Source organism: Camelus ferus, chromosome 12 (assembly GCF_009834535.1).
Source record: "Camelus ferus isolate YT-003-E chromosome 12, BCGSAC_Cfer_1.0, whole genome shotgun sequence".
Taxonomy (NCBI): Eukaryota; Metazoa; Chordata; class Mammalia; order Artiodactyla; family Camelidae; genus Camelus; species Camelus ferus.
This window is the reverse complement of record NC_045707.1, coordinates 36,132,029-36,144,664: the sequence shown is the minus strand read 5'-3', so window position 1 is coordinate 36,144,664 and position 12,636 is coordinate 36,132,029. Positions and strand designations below refer to the sequence as shown.

At 39.2% G+C, this 12,636-nt stretch overlaps 1 protein-coding gene across 1 annotated transcript in view; it reads right to left on the bottom strand.

Moving 5' to 3' along the window:
* The window catches only part of SYN3 (synapsin III), a 444,384-nt gene that overhangs the window by 347,289 nt on the left and 84,459 nt on the right, over nt 1-12,636 (bottom strand). The window contains 1 exon segment of the mRNA XM_032493378.1: nt 5,571-5,662. Coding sequence (XP_032349269.1) covers nt 5,571-5,662 — 92 coding nt within the window.

The following is a 12,636-nucleotide window of genomic DNA, read 5'->3' as shown; positions in this document are numbered from 1 at the left end:
GTCCATCCCACCAGCTTAGCAGCCCCAGCAGAACACATGTGTTTCTTACCCAAGCATTCGAGCAAAAGTCTCACGTGAATTCTCATTGGCCTGGCTTGGGTCCAAAGGTGATAGTCTTTTTTCCCCCTAGTGTGACATTCTGATTCTAAGGCTGGTTATGTGCTGTCAGCTCTGGATACCACACAGACTGCAAGCTGTGGAAGAAATCTAGCTGCTGTTCCCCAAGGCAGGAGGAATAGATGCTGAAGAAAACCAGCAGTGGTCTGCTCTACCACCCCTCCCGGTCATCTTCCCTGAAGATATTCCCCATGAGCAAAACTTGAGAGGATCTAGGCTTTGGTCATATTGCATACTTGGAAGCACCTAAGGGCATTTTCAATGCAACACCTAAGTCTCTTTGAAAGAATATACTACAAGTCAAGAGCATTGCTCAATATTCTTGCTTTGGGAGACCACAGCCAGGGCTTGGTATGGCACTATGTACCTGAGGATGATTCTACTGTCTCCTCACCTGCAGGACAGTGTGAGTCAGGCTGGGGCTATCTGGTTTGTGTGTATGTTCTTGCAGGTGTGGCACCTTATAACCTGTGGCTTGCTGAAACAAGCTGCCTCGCTGAGATTGTAAGCAACATCCTGGGCATGGATGAAATAAATCTTAAAAGCCCTATGGACCCTTGAACCCAGGGCACTGTCCTCACAGCCCTGGCTACTCAAGGTATGGTCTTCCACCAGCAGCAGCAGCAGCATCTGGGAGCCTGTCCATACCATTTGTGCTCAAGTCAAGGTCTGCAGGACTGGCAACAGTGGCTTCATCTGAAAGTATGTAGGAAACTCAGAATTTCAGGTCCAACCTGAAGACCTAGTGGATGATAATGCAATTTAACAAGTATACATGTTAAAATTTGAGAAGCACTGTTGTATTAGTTTTCTGGGGCTTCCTTAGCAAAGTACCGCAAACTGGATGGCTTAAAACAACAGAAATTTATTTTCTCATAGTTCTGGAGACTTGAAGTCTGAAATCAAGGTGTCAGCAGTGTTGGTTTCTTCTGACAGGTGATGAAGAATCCGTACCATGTCTGTCTTCTAGGCTTGAATCCTAGCTTTGCTAGGATTGCAATCCTTGGCATTCCTTGGTTTGTAGATGCAACACTCAAATTTCTGCCTCTATCACCACATGGCTTTTTCCCTGTTTCTGTGTTTCCCACTTCATATAAGGAAGGGCCCACCCTACTCCAGGATGACCTTATCTTAACTTATCACATTTGAAATGACCCAACTTCCAAATAAGATTACATTCTAGGGTATGAAGCTTAGGACTTTAACACATCTTTTTTTTGGGTGGTGGGGGTGGGGGGAACACAATTTAATCCATTACAACTGCCTTCAAAGTTTGCCATTCCTAAATGCTGGGAGACTAGCTGATGAAGAAGTACCTGGAATAGTTTTGTAAATTTAATTTTGTAAATAAACATTTTTATAAATTCTGGAAGAAGATGGCTGGTCTAGACAGAGCTTGGGATGCCCATTTTTGTAAAGTGATCTTGTTCAGGCAGCACATCCCCAGGATCCTCAGCTTTACAGACCACCCAGCCCCAGTACAGGGCCAATGTGCCAGCAGTCTGGGGAGATTCTCCATCAGGCTACCCAATGGAATCACTTGGAGAGACTTAAAACTATGGATACCTAAATTCTACCCTTAGAGTCTAGTGTAAGTGGTCTTTCCTATTGCCTGGGCATCAAGAGTCTAAAACATTTCCCAAGTGATTCTAATCTGCAGCCAAATTTGAGCCAAATTACATGGAACAGATGTTCTCATTTCTACATATTACAAAAGAAGATGATCTAGTCCCTTCCACAGATAGGGAAGCAGGACATAAGCACAAATAATCCCAAATAGGAACATACACAGATTCCTAAATAATGCATTTTAGGTTTTTTACTGTTCTTACGTGCAAAAGGAGGCTACTGTGAGAAGTAGATAAATGTATATATGTACCACCATTCTCAAAATCTCCCATGATGGCAGACTTATTTTTTTCCCTCTTTGTAGTTTTGCCAATTTCTGAAGTACATTTTGAGGCACTTTTTGGTGCCTTATAAATTTAAAATTATTATCTTCTTGGTCAATGACTCCTTTATCCTAATGCGTTATTTCCTTTTTCCCTCGTCATGCTTTTCACCTAGAAGTCTATTTTTGCCCCGATGTTAGTACAAATACATTGGCTAGCTTTCTTCTCCCCAGTAGTTACATGGTATTTATATACATATTTCTGCTAACTTTCAAACTCTCTATATTCTTATGTTATAGATGAATCTCTTGAATAGAATATAGTTGGATCTTTAAAAATAAATCCACTCCAACAATCTTGCTGTAGATGCTCTATAAATTAGGGCATTTAGTTCATTTACTTTTAATGTAATTACTGATCTATATTGGTGATATAAATATTTAGCAACTTGTAGTGTACTTTGAGGAAGTGCAGTTCTTACAAGTGTCCATGAGAGGGCGACTCTAGGGGACACGCAGGCAAACAGCCCTGAAGGGACAAAGGGAACCAGGCATTTGCTCTCTGGGGTTCCACTACTGCTGCCAAGGTTGTATCTCCCCTACAATGTCTGGGCATCTTCTGATCATGGGAGAAATAAGGATATGGGATGGGGGACAGAAGTGTGGTGAACTGGGAGACAAAAAAGCAGTCCAGTGGCCATGCCCATCCATGGGGTAAGGGTGGGCAGAGGCTGTTTATCAACTTGTATAGAAAGAATTTTCAATATTTAGTAATCATTACTGCTGTAGACACAATTCAGAGCATCAGCCTGTTTATAATATATAGATTTACGCCTATCATCTTATTTTGTGTTATTTATCACACTTGTTCTATGTTGGTTTTTCTCTCTTTTCTTATTTCTACTTTTCTCCCTCATAATTTTTAAGAACAAATTCTGTTTCCTATTTTAAGCAATTACCATAGAGATTACATTTTATTTTTCTTTAATTCTTTAATTTTCATCTTTAACTTTTCAAAGCCCATTATTAATCATTGACTATTATCAATACATTGGCTTTCCTCCTTGACAACACAAGGGCCTTCGATTTAGCTGCAGCCCCTACTAACTTACTGTTACGTATTTTAATCCTTCATGTATTTTTTAAATACACAAGACATCATTATTATCATTATTATAGTTTTTTGAAGACCATGTTTATAAGCAGTTCCACCTTCTTTGCTCTTCATATCTTCTTGCTGCTCTATATTATTTTGCGATCATTTTCCTTTTGCCTCAAGGACTTATTTTACAATTTCCCTTAGTGAGAGGCTTCTCTTTGTAAATGTTTTTATTTTGCCTTCATAAAATACAGTTTCATAAAATACAGTTCAGTACATTGAAGGTATTGTTCCACCCCTACTGCCTGGGAGCCAACTGTCAGTCTGTTACTCCAATCAAGTAATCTACCTTTTTCCTCTGGCTACTTTTTATTTTTCTTCCTATTTCTACACTTAATACCATTGTATTTTGGTGTAGAATTCTTTTTATTAATACTGCTTGAAATTTGTTAAGCTTCTGCTTTTGGTGGTTTGGTATCCTCCTGAAATACTCTCAGGCATCACTTCTTAATACACTGCCTCTGGCCCATTCTCTTTTCCCTCTCTTCTTGAAACTCTGGTTAAATGAATGTTAGACCTTCTCAGGAAATATAACCATCTCTTCTGCATTTCTGAGCTTTTTCTCTCTGTGCTTCTTTTGGGATCATTTCTTCAGCTCTACCTTTCACTTCATTAATAGCTTTTCAGTGGTGTTGAATGTGCCACTGAACACAACACTTTCAATTTTTGGTTATTGTAGGTTTCACTTCTAGAAGTTCTGTTTGGTTTTAATAAAATTGGTTGTGTCATTTTTTGTAATTTTCTATTCCCTGATCTTCCTACCTAATTTTTTCAACTTAATGTGTATGATTTTTTTCTTTTAAGAATCTGTGTCTGGTATTTCCAATATCTGGTGTCTTTGAGGGTCTCTTTCTGCTGTCTGTTGTTCCTGTTTCTTCTCATTCACGGCATCTGTACCTGGTTATCTTTGACTATGTGCTAGCTGTTGTACAAAAAATTATTTGAATAATTATTTGAAGACTAGGATGAAAGTGCCTTCCACTAAACAGGATTTGCTTTTACCTCTGGCATGTGTGGGATTACCATAAACTAAGTGTAATGCTTGAGGTTCCCTGGAAGGCCAAAGTGCAATTCAAGCTGCAAAGACTTGTGAGGGCTCATCTACCTATAATTCACACTCCCCTTGAGACGTAGTCCCTTGGGATCTCATCTTATTTTGGGGAAGGTCTACCATTACACCTTGAGTAACCCTGGGTATTGATTTCTGTCTCCTTTGCCCCTGGTAGGCCACCAAACCAATTTTCAAATTTGCTGAACTTAGCAAATACTCTCAGTAAAAAGGTAGCTTTTGTACTCATTTATCTCTCTGGATTTTCATTTTCCTATCATTCTCTTCTTGATAATTCTTTCCTGTCATATCAACTCTTTGAAAGCCTTGAAAATTATCATTATTTAAAACCAGTTTTAAGTTGTTTTCAGATAATCTAGAGTTGGTCTGAATAACTTAGTCCACCATTACTGGAAATAGGAAGCCACAAAATGTCTTCCTTAGTACATGGCAAGCACCCAGTAAATGATGGCTGAATTAGTTGAATTATCATAATTTCCCAAATGTACTCCTTTTTCTGCTTGTCTGTATGTATAAAGACTGTTTCCTATTCTTAGAACTCACAGAATTCCCATATTCTACCATTTTGACAAGGCTAAGAACAAATACCACTTTTTCCTCAAATTTCTTCCTATTTTCTTAACTTCCCCAAATCTGAATACTATTTCTTCCCTATCTAACCTCTCACAAGACCTAGTCTGTTATCATTCTCCAAGTGCTTAACTAGATAGAAATATTTTAATATACTATTTATTTCTCCTGTAGATTTATACTTTCTTTACATTTCTGGGCCTCTAAAGAATCCCCTCACTTCCTCTCCAGCTCAGCATATATTATAAACAGATTTTTTGTAAAATATTCTATCCAGTACTTTCAGGTGTGATGTCCCAGGAGGAGGGGATTCTCCAAACATTTATTCTTCCATATTGCTGGAAGCAGGATGTAGCCTATTCTAATACACTCTTACATTTGTACAGCACTTTAGAATTAATAGGGTGCTCTCATATACGTGCCTTCTACTTACTTCCATGTTGCTATCGTCAGGGTGCTTATGAGAATCAGAGGGCAAGAGAGACTAAATAATACACCTGAATAGAGCCACAAAGCCAGAAATGGAGCCCAAGCCTTCTTTCTTCAAGCCCAAGGCTCATTCCAAGACATTCAGCTGCTTCCCCATATTATTTGTGCCACTAGTCATTCCTACGCAAACAACCCCTCAAACTCTTTGGAAGAACACATGAAAGCATGGGTAGTACAGGAATTCAGTTGTAGGCAAGAGACAGAAGGGTTGGTCATGTGAGGTACCCCATACACAGCTATCAAATCTAAGTTTTCTGTATCTCAGTCCTCCTTACCTCACAACCTTGGTCCCATTTCTCACGACTTGCATGTCCACCATACAGCCTCCAGTAACATAGGCGGCTAGGTTCAACTCTGAGAATTCAGCCTGAAAGAAAAAGTAAAATAATAAAGATTCATCAAATACTAGTGGTGCCAGGCAGAGGATATAGCTCAGTAGTGGAGTGAATGCTTAGCACACACGAAGTCCTGGGTTCAACCCCTAGTACCTCCATTAAACAAACAAACAAACCTAACTACCTCCTCCTCAACAAAAAAATAAGATAAAATAAAAAGTTTAAGAAACAAACAAACAAAACAATAACTAAAAAAAATTGATGCCGATAGCTTCTAACATTTACTGGGTAGTTGTATGCGTCAAATACACATTTAAACCTCCTGAAACTTAGAAAATTAGTAATATTATTTATCTCCCTTTTTGAAATATGAGAAAGCTGAGGTGCAGAGAGGCATGGTGACATGTCCAAGGTTACATCACTACTACTTTCTACCCACTTGAAGGTGGAAGAAGCAACTCTAGCTCCAGGACTATAAAAGGCCAAATGCTATTGGACATATCATTTTCTTCAGAGTTCTTCAGCTTCATGATATGCAGTGATATGGTATCACAGCTAGGCGACCACTTATCACTGTTAACAGAACCCTCCTCAAATTATCTGCCCATTGTCCCCTGTTACGGTCATGGCTCCTCCCCTTACTCCATCCACATAGTTACAATGGAAGTACCATGTTTGTACACAGAAATACTGTTCCCCTGGTCACAGCTGATGGGGTTGGCAGTGACTCAGGGTGGAGGAATAAGATGCCCTCTCATGAGAATTTGAAATTACAGCATGATTTATGAGTTTCTTTCTAGGGGGCAGTGTCTTCAAGACACAAACCTGGGCACAACTGGGGACCATGTTTTCTGCTACCTAGATTGCGGAAGCGTAGAAAACCGGGGCCGGGAGTGGGGGAAAGAGAGAGAGAGAGGAGGGATGGGGGAAAACTTCAAGGTTACCAAGAGAGGATTCAGAAGCAAGAGATATAGGGAGTACTTTGATGTTTACATATAATTCTGTGCTTGAATTTTATTAGACCTTCTGTATCCTTATAAGTTTACTTTTTGTTGGCTTATTTGTTTGAGCAAGCTTTCGTAAATTTCTGTTGCTCGTGATCAGAGTCTTATGGAATACATCCCCCCTACCAGATTATGTGCTCCCTAGGGATAGTGATTCCCTGTTATAACCATGTTTCCTAGGGTTGCCATAACAAAGTACCACCACTAGGAGGCTTAAACACAGAAAACTATTTTCTCACAGTTCTGGAAGCTAGAAGTCCAAAATCAGGGTATGGGTAGGGTTGGTTCTTTCTGAGGGCTGTGCGGTAAGGATCTGTTCCATGCCTCTTTTCTTGGCTTGTAAATGGCCACCTTCTCCCTATATCTCATCACAATGTTTTTCCTCTGTGCATGTCTCTGTATACCAAGTTCCCCTTTTACCAGTTATACCGGATTAGGACCCACCCTGATGACCTCACTTTAACTTGATTACCTCTGTAAAGATTCTATCTCCAAACACCTACGTCCAAATAAGGTCACATTCTGAGGTACCGGGGTTTCAGCATAGAATTTTAGGGAGACACAATTCAACTTGTAACCCCACCCCAGAAAATGCATAGTACTAAACTGCCTTATTACACAGAAGCCAAAAGCCATTTCTTTGGATTTAATGAATAAAAATAACTGCTCACATACATGAAACACTCACGATGTGCCAGGTATTGTCCTAAGTTTTATATATGTATGAATGTATTTAATCCTCGCACTTGTCCAGATGAAAAATCGAGGCAGAGAGAGATAAAATAACTTGCACGATGACACACAGTGGGTAGCAGACCCAGGATTTAACCCCAGCCTGTGGTTTTAACTGCTGCAATCCATTTTCCCCACTGTTGAGCTGAATAAGTCATTAGGTGGATTACAACTGGGAATTTTAGGGACATAAAAATAATCCACTTAAAGAGAAAAACAAGTCTACATTGAAGGGAAATGTCATTTCATGTAGATTTAAATGTAACCCCTTGGAATCGTTTACCAGGAATTACGACCAATGACCTAGCCATCTCTCTGGATGGCATTCTCTTGCTCTAATTAATAATCTCATTATGCTGTGGCAAAGTGAAAAGCAAAGGGCCCAGTTAATGAGGCAGGTTACTAACCTGTGGTAATAACCTAGTTATTAAATGTAATGCCTTAAAAATTCAATCCCATCATATTTAAGATACTTCATTGGAGAGATTACAAAGAAAAATTAGCAAGAAAAGTTGTTGCTCATCTGTGTGGAGAAAAAGAAGTTAGAAGTTGCAACATAGGATAGCAAATATATGAAAAAAGAGAGTGAATCACAATCTTGGATGGTAGAATCTCCGACTCATAGGTGGCAAAGACCCAGAGGCTGTCTTGCTGCTCAAATGGAAAAATACCTGGATAAAGACACCCTCAGGCTTGGATACACAAAGTAGAAGTTCATCTTGTTCAGATCTGGGTGTCTATAGTTGTTTCCTAGTCATGATTTATGAGTAATTGCAGGAGGTAGATGTCTGAGTTATAGGGCACCAAACTTCCGTTGGGTCAAGCACTGGGAGTTGGAGTAGCAAAGAAAAGTCATTCTTCTGTATTTAACTGTCTAAAAATTTCAACAACCATGGAAATGAACACAGAGGTATTCAAACACCTCTCCTTCAACATAGCATGATGACCCTACTGGTAGAATCCTAAAGACCAGCCAGTTTTGAAGACCCTCAGAGCTCTCACAGAAACTATAGTGGGTTGAATTGTATCCCCCAGAAGATATGTCCAAGTCCCAACCCTTGATCATAGGTATCAAACCTATGAATGTGACCTTCTGTGGAAATAGGGTCTTTGCAAATATAATTAAGGCTCACAGATGAGATTATCCTGAATTAGGGTGGGCCCTAAATCCAATGACATGTCCTTACAAAAGAAGAGAAGGGGAGACAGAAAAACACAGGAAAGAAGCCATGTGAAGATGGAGGCAGAGGTTGGAGTTACACTGCCAAAAGCCAAGGAACAACAGGAGTCACTAGAAACTGGAAGAGGCAAGGAAGGAGCCTCCCTGAGAGGCTTCAGAGGAATCATGTTTGCTGCATGACACAATGGGGCGGTGGGTCAGTGAGCCAGTGACACGCGGTTTGGTAAAAGAATTTACCAGAGATTAAGTATAAGAATAGAAAAGAGTTTATTAGAGTATACTGTCATGGACAACAGTGGGCCACACAGGCGAGGGGTGACTGCATGAGCACTGAGGGCCGGTTGTTGGGGTGTTTTATGAGGTCGGGTCACAAGGTGCCTGATCAACTTGTGCACAAGTCTCTGATTGTTTGTAGGTGAGTTAGGAGGTTTAGAGTCAGTAAAGGGTGGTGGGGTTTGACTCTGATAAGGTGGGCTGAAGTAAACCTGAGCTATTGTGAGATTAGGCATTACCGAGGGCTATTAGTTTGTTAGAGGAAACATGCCTGGTAAAGAATGTATTTTATCTGTTGAGGGATCACAGGCAGACATCTGAGAGCCCAGAAATGGGGGCTGTTGGACTTTGCAGGATGTCAGTTGGCCCAATGATGTTGACACCTTGATTTCAGATTTCTGGCCTCTAGAACTGTGAGAGAATAAAATTCTATTGTTTAAAGTCAACAAGTTGTGGTAATTTGTTACGACAGTCCTAGGAAACTAGTGATTTGGGGAATTGGATGCAATTTCAGTATTGCATGCAAAGGCATCAGGGTCCAAAGAAGGTCACCATGGTTTAGGTAAAGTTCCTTTATTTACTTTGCCAAAAACACATTTATATGCATATAAATACTACCCCTCCCCTCTACACAGGCAAAGTAATACATGGGCTATTCACCTGTATTGTAAAACACTATTATCAGAGTTGAGACAGGAGGGAAGGGGGCAGGGCATAGCCACTCAAAGAATGACAGCAATTTAACCCCAAAATGGTGGAAGATTCACCAAAATGGTGGAAGATTCAACTCCCAGTTGGCCTTAAGGATTAAGAGGTTTAACTTCTAGTAGACCTTGAGCTTCATCATATGCTCACTGTAACAGTGTGTTAAATAACATGCCCGCAGGTGCCATGACAGTCCCAAGGCTAACTGCAAAAGGCCAAAGAATGGGCGATGGCCCAATTCCTGGCAATCTCAGTTGGAAAGGTCCCACCTGTAGGCGTGTGAAGCTACTGAGCCCATAAAAACTGACAACACCATGCCTAGTGGCCCTTTTTGCTCCCTCCTCTTCAGAGAAGGCCTGCACTCTGTCTATGGAGTGTGTACCTACTTTTACTTTAATGTGAGCACCCAATTCCCACATCTCTTTCCTTGCCTTTCTCTTGCTTTACACTCTATGCAGTATGTATCTCTCTAAATAAATCTATCTTTACTCAATGGTGGCTCACACTTAAATTCTTTCCTGCGCGAAGCCAAGGACCCACACCTGGTGGGGCACATCCCAGCAGCTCAGCCGAGACCTGGGACATGGCCCTCCTCACGCCCTACACCCGTTTTCCTGCATCAGAGTCACTTAAATTTTCTGCATAAGTTAACCTTTTAACCTCAAAAACATTTGGCCCCAACTGTTTCTGATGTGATGTCTCCTTAAATACTACACATTAGGCATTGTGGTACAGATAAACAAATATTCAAAGAAACTACATTTAAATGTAAGCTGTTCAATATACTAGCTGATGAGTTTGGTCAAGTTACTAACTACCTTGAATCTCAGTTTTGACATCTCTGTAATGGGTATAATAATATCAGTAATATCTATCTTTAAATTTTTTTGGTAAAGATTCAAGATAATATATGAAACATCTATCACAAGGCTGAGACACACATAGAAGAAGGATCTCTGAAAACAGCTGTCATTATTATGTTTAAATATTTCATTGTCTTAGAGAGTAAACCAAATGCATAAAAATTGTGTAACCAGAAAAAGAGCGACCCCTTCAAATATTTATAACACAAGCAATTTTTAAAATATTGAGGTGTAATATATAAAGTGTAAGGCTTCTGCTTAATGGCCACAATGAAGTAACAGAGACTACCTTAAACAATTAGAAATCCAGACAAAATATATTAAGTAATAGTTTTCAGACAGTGGACAACAGGCAATGCAGGACTCTGACCCCTGCAGAAAGGAAACAATCCCTGTGATTGCCCAACTGACTGCCTGGAGGCAGTTTCCAGGCGTGTGAGAACGCTAACAGTCTCACTAAACAGAGGAATCAGAGATTAGAGTTGAGGGAGGCCAAGGTGGCTGGAATTTTTGCAGGACAGAGTGAAGGAAAGATGCAAATGTACAGTAAAAGACCTCCAGGCAGATCTGTTAATCTTTGGCTGAGCACTAATCTGAGCATACATAAGAGGAAACTACTCAGGGCCAGTGAAAGAACCACCATTAAACAGTAGTAGACTCAACACTTTCCAGAACTTCCACAGGGCTGTGCATAGCACATTTCTCACCAGCTAGAGTGTAAAGACCTCTTAATATGAGTTCTCAAAAATTTACTAGTGGGACTAAACTAGCCCTGAAATGCAGCATGTTCAGGATCTAGGATGACCAATTCGTCCAAGTTTACTTGGAGCTTTCCCAGTTTTAAAACTGAAAGTCCAACTTCTCAGAAACCTCCTCAATCCTAGTTGAAGCCTCATGTCCTGGGAAACTCCTTAGTCCCAGGCAGGCTGGGATGATTAATCATTCTACTTAAATTGATCCTACGAAAAGCTTAAAAGGCTTGCCCTGAAGGGATAGAGCTTATTCCAAGTAAATTAACTGCATCCCAAAACAAAGCACAGTACTATTCAAAGGAATACATCAAAATTCAGCACCCAACATGTTAAATTCACAATGTAAAATCTATGGCATTCAATCATAAATAACCAGGCATGCAAGGAAGCAGGAAAAATGAACCACATGAAGGAGAAATCAAGAATGGACCCAAAAATGAGAGACATGATGAAAAGAGCAGAAATAGAAGTTAAAACAAAACAACTATTATAAATACGTTCCACATTCTCAAGAATGTAAAGGGAAACAGTAACATGATAAAGAGAGAAATGTAAAATTTAAAAATGAAAAAACAACCTTTAGAGATTAAAAATATATCTTAAATGTAAAATGTACTGTATGGGACTAATATCAGATTAGACACTACAGAAGAAAATACTAGTGCACCTGAAGAGAAAGCAATACAAATTTATACAAAATGAAGCCAAGGTACAAAAATACTGGAAAAAAAAAAAAAAAGAACCTCACTAAGCGATGGGACAATATCAAACAATTTAATACATGTGTACTTTCAGTCCCAGAAGGAGAAGAAGGAAGATCATAAGGAAACATTTAAAGAAAAATGACCAAAATTTTTCCAAATTTGATGAAAACTATAAACTCAAAGACACAGGAAATTCAATGAATCCCAAGTAGAAGAAACATAAAGAAAAATCAAACCAAGGCACACAATATTCAGCATATTACAGTGATGAGGAGAAAATTTTCAAAGCAACCAGAGAGGGGAAATATACTTTATACAAAGAGAAGGAAAGATAAGAATGACAGCCAATGTCTTGTCAGAAGATAGTACACTAAAAGATAGTAGAACAGCTTCTTTAAAGTACTGAGAGAAAAAAAAAAGTCAACCTATAATTTTATTTCCAGCAAAGTACCTTTTTAAAAAAATCAAGGCATACTAAAGACTTTTTAAGGCAAGTGAAAGTTGAGAAAGTTTACTGCAAGTCTAAGAAATGTTAAAGAAAGCTCTTTAGGCAGAAGTAAAATAATACCATATGGAAATTTGTAATGACACAAAATGAAGAATTCTGCATATGGTAAATATATGGGTAAGTGCAAAATATATTTTTTCCTGTCTTAAAATGTCTATAAAATTAATCAACTTTTTAAAGCAAAACAATAGTACTGTATTATGTGAGTTTATAACACATGTAGAAGTGAAATGTATAACAAAAAAAACACACATGGATGGAAATGGAAATATATTGTTAAAAGGT